Source organism: Alexandromys fortis, unplaced genomic scaffold (genome assembly GCF_014885135.2).
Source record: "Alexandromys fortis isolate MF-2015 unplaced genomic scaffold, M_Fortis_MF-2015_v1.1 scaffold_7, whole genome shotgun sequence".
Taxonomy (NCBI): Eukaryota; Metazoa; Chordata; class Mammalia; order Rodentia; family Cricetidae; genus Alexandromys; species Alexandromys fortis.
The window spans coordinates 24,060,895-24,069,329 of record NW_026067920.1 but is presented as its reverse complement, the minus strand read 5'-3'; the positions used below and the strand labels follow the sequence as shown (position 1 = coordinate 24,069,329).

General features: G+C 46.5%; 1 protein-coding gene across 4 annotated transcripts in view; it reads right to left on the bottom strand.

Annotated features, from left to right (window-relative positions):
• Positions 1 to 3,826: 3,826 nt before the first annotated feature.
• The window catches only part of Pus10 (pseudouridine synthase 10), a 74,192-nt gene continuing 69,583 nt past the window's right edge, over positions 3,827 to 8,435 (bottom strand). For 3 of the 4 annotated variants that reach the window (XM_050140817.1, XM_050140815.1, XM_050140816.1), the window contains exons 17-18: positions 7,744 to 7,843; positions 3,827 to 4,265 (exon numbers count right to left, since the gene is read on the bottom strand). In XM_050140817.1, coding sequence (XP_049996774.1) covers positions 4,227 to 4,265; positions 7,744 to 7,843 — 139 coding nt within the window. In that variant the 3' untranslated portion in view covers positions 3,827 to 4,226. The remainder of the gene's footprint in view (positions 4,266 to 7,743; positions 7,844 to 8,435) is intronic. The other variant, XR_007591405.1, reaches the window with a different exon arrangement.

Below are 8,435 nucleotides of genomic sequence, written 5' to 3'. Positions count from 1 at the left end.
AGGAAGTGTTTCCATAGGCTAGGCCCGGGGGCAAGTCTGTGGTGCAGTCTTGATGAAGGATTGGTGTGGGAAGGCCTCGCCCACCATGAGCAGTGCTACCCGAGCTCGTGGTCCTGGGTGCTATACGAAAGCAGACCGAGCAAGCCACGAGGAGTGAGCCAGGAAGCGGCGTTTCCCCGTGGCTCCTGCGTCAGTTCCTGCCCTGACCTCCCTCGATAACGGAAGTCTAAAGGAAAACACATTCCCTACCTAAGTTGCAAGGTAAGCGGGTGCCTGTACAAACCCATTCAGAAAAGCTTCCGCCTGGACGGGTGTTATGGCCCGAGTGCAATCCAAACACTCTTGAGAGGCAGAGGAAGGAGAATCCTGACCTCAGGTCCAGTCCACGCTGCAGCTGGAGACCCTGTCTCCAGGGACCTTCCTCACAAAGCTTACCACACGCAGTCCGTTCTCCTGTGTGGACCTCCAACCCAGACTAAGGAGCAGAAATAACAGATGAGCTGGCTGATGAGGATGCTGAGACATCACCGTCTCGACAAGATGGCATGACTGGGGCAGTCATCAGGGAGGGGGTCTCAGGGACCTGTCCCCACCTGAGGAACTGCTAGCTCTTGACGTTTGCTTGAAGGGGTGTGGTCCTAAACGCTGCAGCTGTATGTGAGCTCACCGTGTTCCACATCCATGCCCACAAAGGCTGTAATCCCAGTGGGTCACAAAATGAAGCCGTGAAAGTGGGAAGGGTCTCGGAGAGGGTTCTCTGGGGAGGGGATGGAGGTAAGAAAGGATGGCGGTCGGTGTGGTGGTGCACGCCTTTAATCCTATTGGAAGAGGTAGGCGGATACCTTTGAGTTCAGGACAGGTACACAGAGAGACATTGTCTCAAAAATAAAACCAAAAAGGATGGGGGTTTGTGACCACTTGTGTTATGTGCATTATAAAACTATCAAAGAATAAATTTAATTTAAAAACAATAAAGCTCCAAGTGAAAAAAGAAAAACCTGTTTTTTCTCTTAGGAAATGTAAATCTAACTTAAAATCAATTTAATTTGCAAAGGAACCAGTTTCTTTACTAGGAAAATTCTCATTTATTAATTCTGGTTTTTTTTTTTTTCTGATTCCTCCTGTTCTTTGGAGTTTTTTCCCTTAAACTATAGATTATATTTGTAAGAACAAAAAGCTCATTCTGCGACTAACAATGCTCCTAATTTAAATAGAGCATATAGAAGGGAAACCAAGGTAATAAAATACTTCCTGCTCCTGTGACCCCCAAGTCCCATGGACCTCAGCAGCCACTTCAACAGGAAATAATTCAAGAAAAAGTTTGCTGGAAGTTCCTGGCATTGTGTTTTGGGCTCACTGGATTCAAAGCTGAGCTAAAAGAAACCATGATTTACGCTAAATTATTTAAACTTCTTTTGCAGCGAAATTTCATCAGAAGCTGAAAGTTTACTCACTAGAAGTTTTTAGCCTGTAGCTCTGTATCAGCTAAGCTCTGTCATCCCCTTTGCATGTTTCAGACAGTGAAGAAAAACCCTTTGCTACTATTCACTGACGATGAGACATGGTCTCAAAGCAGCAGGCTTCCCTTTTCACCTCAAGCAAAAACGTTTTCCTGCTATAATATCTAAAATCCATCTTTTTCATAACCTAATTCTTTATTCTTTAGAAATTTCACTTTATGCACCCCAACCCCACTCACCTCCCAAGTCCCTCCAGTGCCCCCCCAAATTAATTAAAAACAAACAAAAAGACCACCTCACACCCCCACCTCTCCAACACCTCGTTCATCCCAGTGGCCCTGAAGGCTGCCGTGTGTCGTGCAGTCTACCCTCTCTCCTGCCGGCCCTGCCCACAGATGTTCACTGCAGATGTGCAGAGGTCCTCTGGCCTCTGACACACCATCTCCACTGGACCCTCACCAAAACTCCTCTCAGATCTCCTGCAGTTGTCCCCAGTCATGGAGAGTCTGCAAATATTGTTCTGCAGGACCAGCCCTTTATACAATCCAGCAGGTCCTAAATGGATTAGATATTAAGGTGGGCCAACCAGAGGCCCAGGATGTGGGCCTGGGTGGTGGCTGAGCTGGTCAGGGCCACCTCCTCAGGCAAGGGACGGCCTTGGGACAGTTCTCCCAAGCTAGTGGTAGGGAGTGGGGTGGAGCTCTCCTGTGAGGGGTGGGACCAGTTCTCAGGCTGCAAGGTAAGGAAGGGGTGAGGCCACCTGTATGGAGGGCGGAGTCAGCTCAGCAAGGCCCGTGGATTTCAACACACATGGTTCCTATGGCCCCCTGTGGTAACACAGGCCATGGATATCACCACAGACCCCAGCTTCAGCAGGACCACTGACCCAGACATGCCCTCAGCAGCAACTTGAGCCCAGACATCATTGCCCCAGCTCGCCCGGATCAGTATGACCCCAGTGGCGGCATGGCCCTCGGACACTAGAATGGCCAATGGTTGTGGCCTAGACCCCAGGCATCCACGTGGCCTTTGGTTGTAACATGGGTCATGGACATTAACACAGACCCAACTGTGGTAAGACCACGGGCCCCAGACATGGTCCTCTGAAGCAGCCCAGGCCCAGACATCACCATGGACTGAGGTGGTAGCACAGGCCACTCAGATCTGTATGGCCCGGCTGCAGCATGACCCTCAGACTAAAATATATCTTACACTGTGAACTGTGTGCAGAGAAACTGAAGGAGGGAGGGAGGGAGAGAGGGAGGATGGGAGAGGGAAGGAGGAAGGGAGGAAGGACAAAGGTCAAGAAGTTGTGCCAGATGATAAAAATTACACTTAAATTCGTATTTTATTGAGTTTCTCTTCTGGAATTTTCAATGATTAATTCAACTTCTTTTGGTTCAATATGTTTAAGGCTTCTCTTCTTCATCATGCCATTCATTACAAATAATAATTACATGAGATCATCTAAGACATGCATTAGCCACTTCCTGGGAGCAACTTGCTACCCAATTCCAGAAGGCACTGCGCATCTAACTGGCCCCCTCAAGAGCACGGTCAGCCAGAGGAGCCACAGGTGCTCATGACAAGTGTGTACAGAAAGGACCCTGGAGGGACAACTTCAGTTCCAGTCCTGGTCAACAGGAGTAACTGGTATCTTAGGCGTCCTTTAACTGTTTCCTTGTTTATGAAATTAGATATAAAGTTAGATATACCTTATTAAGATTAAGATGTTTGAAGTTAGAAAATAGTTGAAACACTGTAAAATGTGTTTGTATTTGTTTAGCAAGCTCAGATTTTTGAATCTGTAACCTGGGAAAGAAGTTATTGAAGGCACTTGTTTCACGTTCCTTAAAGGGTGCAGGAAAGTGTCAAAAGCCAGTGGCTCTCCCCCTCCCCAGTACTGTGACCTGTTAATGCGGTGCCTTCCTTATATGATGGTGACCTCAACCATAAACGTATTGTAATCTGCTGTTATGAACTGTATTATAAACATCTGATATGCAGGAGATCTGATATGCAACCCCTATGGGAGTCACGACTCACAGGTGGGAACCATGGCTCTACAGGTTCACCCCTAGCATGGTCACAGGTGGGAACCGTGGCTCTAGGGGTCCACCCCCAGCACGGTCGTAGATGGGAACCATGGCTCTACGGGTTCACCCCCAGCACGGTCACAGGTTCTACAGGAGACAAGTACTGACAACTTTAGATCGTCAAACTAGTAACTTGAGGTCATTAGGCCTTATGACAAATCTCACCTTAAAGTCCTTCCACTGATAACACTTGAGGGTAACCGGGAGAAATAGTCCTATCAAATGTGCACTGGAGATACTAGAAATCCACAGGACACTCTAGCACGTGAGTCTAGTTGCAGCGTTTATTCAGATGATCTGAAAACTGGAGCACTTTCCTTTAAAGGTGCAAGGGTTCCCATGGGAAATCTCACTGAAGAAGTCACAGCTCCTCTTAACAGTGTCTCCCACTGCACACTTCTCTGAGTGACAGAATTAAAAAGGAAAATGGCTCGATTATTCCTATTTTGGTTCTGTGGCCATGAGACAGAATGAGAAAACGTAAGACATCCTCAGAACACAAAATATGCGTACATATAGATCCTGAGATGTTACAGTGAACTTCAGAAACAGATGAACATGATCCAAGCCGTTTTGAAGACACTGTGTTGGTGGGTAAGTCATTTTCCAGGATACGCCGCCGGTATGTCCGCACCACGTCAGGAAAGCCCTCTGTGTCCAGTTGTGGGAGCTAGTCATCCAGAGCAGGGGGCCAGTCAACATCTACAGACTGAGAGGAAGGAAAGCCACTAAAGAGAAACTCCGGCAAGCATTTCTGGGGAAGCGTCACTGTGTGCAGGAGAAATGACCCTGAGAAGAACTGCAACCCTGAAGGCCATTTCTGAACTAAGAGACACACAATCACTTTATACCTCTAGTGGACACGTCATCATGTCAGTTATGAATAAAGTATGAAGAAATTCAAATTTGGGCAGCCACACTATTTTTCTCACAAGTTTCAACAACTGTTGCTCTGATTACCTCCTGCTTAACAAAATACAGCTATGTATCACTCAATGGTGGGAACACATTCTGAGAAATGTGTCATCGGTGACTCCATCACTGGGCAAACACCATGGCGTACTTAACCTAAGGCATGATGTCACTAGGGTATCAGCTAGCGGGACCAGTGTTAAGTGGCACATGGCTCGAGCAGTCTCTAACTAAAGGGGAAGCGAATGAATATGACTATCACTAGAGCTACAAAACCACCAAGCAGCTTCTCATTTCAGAAGCTTTGCTTCTTTTAAAACCCAGTCAAGTCGGCTATCACGAAACATGCCTGCAATCTTAGCGCTTCAGAGGTAGAGGCAGGAGTCAGAGTTTACAGCCTACCTGGGCTACATCAAACCCTGCTCCAAAACATCAAAAGCATCTAAATAAATCCGATCAGTCTCTGTTGCTACTTACCTTCCCTTTGTTCTTCCAGATTAAAATTACAGTAAGCAATCTAGTACAGTTCCACATATCACATTCCAGACACACCTTATCCGGCCTCTCGGTGGACCTCCCTTAGGAAGTGGCTTATGTGGGTGCAACGGTGTATACCTGGAGCTACTACAGATTAGTACATGCTAGCGTGAGCCACAAGGCAAGTTCCAAGCAAGCCTGGGATATATTTAAAAACAAAAAGCACTTGGGAGGCAGAGGCAGGAGGATTTCTGTGAGTTCAAGGCCAGCCTGGTCTACAGAGCTAGGACAGCCAGGGCTACGCAAAGAAAGCCTGCCTAGAAAAAAAACAAAAAACCACCACCAATAAAAATAAATAAATAATTAACTACCCCCAACCCAACCCAACCCAGAGTGTGAAGCACCTCTCTGAAACGAATGTGCTCATCAGCCCACAGGTCAGTTCACACTCAAGGCTTCTTCAACCACTAGACAAGCAAATATTGTGCAAACTGCTCTAATAAATCCCAAAATGCATTGTGTAGTGTTTTAGATAAAGCCATGTGCCAAATAATCATATTTAAGTTAATGAGTAGCCTCTCAAACTAAAACTGGGACACAAAGAGCCACAACGGCGGCAGAGGACAGGGAGAAGAGGCAGATCACCATGGCTCAGTAGCTCTACAGGGAGTCCTACTGATGGGGCTGAGAAACTGACCACAAGCTGTCTGTTAACATGGATTGGAGCATAGTTCAAGGTAGGGTCTTGCCTAGCATTCTAGAGAAAATGTTTTCAATTTTTAATTTTGAGATTATAATACAATCACATCATTTTCTCCTTCATTCCCTTCCTCCAAACCCTTCCCTATATCTTTCCTTGCTCTTTCAAATCCATGGTCTCTTTAGGGCATTAATTGTTGCTACATACACACATAAATACACACACACACACCCTAAATATAACCTGCTCAGTCTGTGTATTGGATAACCAATTTTTTAAAGCAGTGACTGTGGGTGGCACCTTCCGTGAGACTAAGTTGTCGGTCTCCTTACATCAGCCTCAACAGGCTAATCAATCTGCAAGTGGATGTGGATCCTGGCAGCCATGTAAGAGCCATGTACAGTCTAACGACAACATGACTGCCATGGCTGGTCACATGGGCACATGTCCACTTCATGAACCTTTGCAGAACGCTAGCCTCTTCTGGGGTTTGCAGTGGAGGGAGGCAGGGATGACCCCACAGCCCGGAAGGGCTGTTCTTTAGACTTTAACCCTGCTTCAGCTGATACTACAAGGGCAGAGCCACACAACACAGCACTCTGATCTAGACTGTGGCAGGGATCCCAGAGACAATCACCTGCTTTGCTGTTTGTTCTGAGTCAGAGTCTCACTGGCCTCAAACTCACATTTCTCTTGCCCCTGCCTCCTGAGAGCTGGGATTATAGATGCACCACTATGCCAGGCTTGAGAAATCCAATTTACTTTATCTATTTCCTATCATTTCTAAGTGCATGCTCTGGAACAAGGGGTCTTAGATCCCTTTTTAAACATTTAACTTATTTTGTTTGTGCGTGTGTACACTCATGCATACACACACATGCCCATACCACTGCACACAAGATGAGTGATGTGGGAAGTCCTTCTGTATATGTTTTGCTTTTATTGGTTAATGAATAAATCTGTTTCGGCCAGTGGCTTAGCAGAATCGAGCTAGGTGGGAAAACTAAACTGAATGCTGGGAGAAAGAAGGCGGAGTCAGAGAGACACCATGTAGCCCCACTGGAGACAGATGCTGGAAACGGAACTTTGCCTGGTAAGCCACAACCATGTGGCGATACACGGATTAAATAGAAATGGGTTAATTTAAGACATGAGCTAGTAAAAAAGATGCTTAAGCTATTGGCCAAATAGTATTGCAAATAATATAGTTTCTGAGTGATTATTTGGGGGTCTGGGTAGCCCAGAATGAACAAGTGGTCTACGCCAACAGATGAGTGTACACACTTGTGCACGCACACACATATCCATGCCCCAGCACACAAGGGGATGAGTGTGCACACTCATGCATGAACACACACGCCCATGCCCCAGCACACAAGGAGATGAGAGTGGGTCTCTGCTTCTACCATGCAGATCACAGGGACTGACTGAATTCAGTGCTGCCTTGGCAACCACGGCCATTACTGAGATGGGCTAAGTCCAGCCCTAAAGCCCCTTCTTTGAGAAATACCTATGTAGACCAGGGTGGCCTTGTGTTCAGAAATCCACCAGAATCTGCTTCTCAAGTGCAGAAGGGTTTAATCTGATGCTACAGGTAAATTAGTAAATGACAGTACCTGATACCAACTAGTAAATTAACTATATAATCCACAAGTATCATCAATGGATCCTGGTTTGTGTGTTTAAAATAATTACAGAGATAATTCTTCCCTATACTACAAGGGTACTGTGAGGCTTTACTCCTGTCAAATACCAGAGAGGGCTGGAGAGATGCTCTGTGGTTCAGAGCACAAGCTGCTCTTCCAGAGGACCTGGGTTCCATTCCCAGCACCCACCTGGTGGCTCACAACCATCTGTAACTCTGATTCCAGGGGAACCCAACACCCTCTTCTCAACTCCAGGAACACCAGGCACACATGTGGTGCACAGACATACATGCAGACAAAATACTCATACACATACAAGAAAATAAATCTAAATAAAACCCTCATATAAAAAAACACCCACGGACACAGATGATGCTATTCGGTTTAGTGTCAAAAGACCTAATTTGGCTGAATTTGACTGGCAGGTGTGCACTCCCCAGAGAATACTTTACCTCCACATCGAGTTCAAGGATGTCTGCGGTCACGTTCATCAGAGAGCCGATGTTCGGCTTGGTCCTCCCAAAGTCTCCGTGTACAAATTCTTTAATGTAGCTAGGTCTGTTTAAGGAAAAGCTCATGCAGCGACAACCACTTTGGCCAAGGGGAAGGGAATGTTACAGAAGCGAGGCCATTTCTAAACCTGGACTTGAGATGTGTATCTCAGAAAATGAGCTCACTGCCAGCAGCCTGGATCCCACCAGCCCGGGTGCAGCACAGTAACCGGAATCTGTTTACATCAAACTCAAGGGAGGCCACAACTCTGCTGTTTCAGACAGGGCACCGTGTGGCCCGGGCTACATGAACATGACCTGCACCTTCCCGCCTCCACCATTCAAGTGCTGACAGTGAAAACTTTTCTTATGAGCTCATCTCATCTCAAAATGCCAAGGTTTGGATATACATTAAATCGACTATATAGTTCAGTGCCCCGCCCCCCTTTGGAGACAGCTTCTCACTGTGTAGACCTAGCCTGGAACTCACTATGTAAACCAGGCTAGCCTCATTCACCTGCCTCTGCCTCCTGAGTGCTGGCGTTAAAGGCGTGTGCCATCATGCCCAACCCAATGCTTTTCAACACCCCTCCTTTGTCATTTCTGTTTTGATATCTGGTCCCATTTTTCAATAATGGCAATTAACATCTATG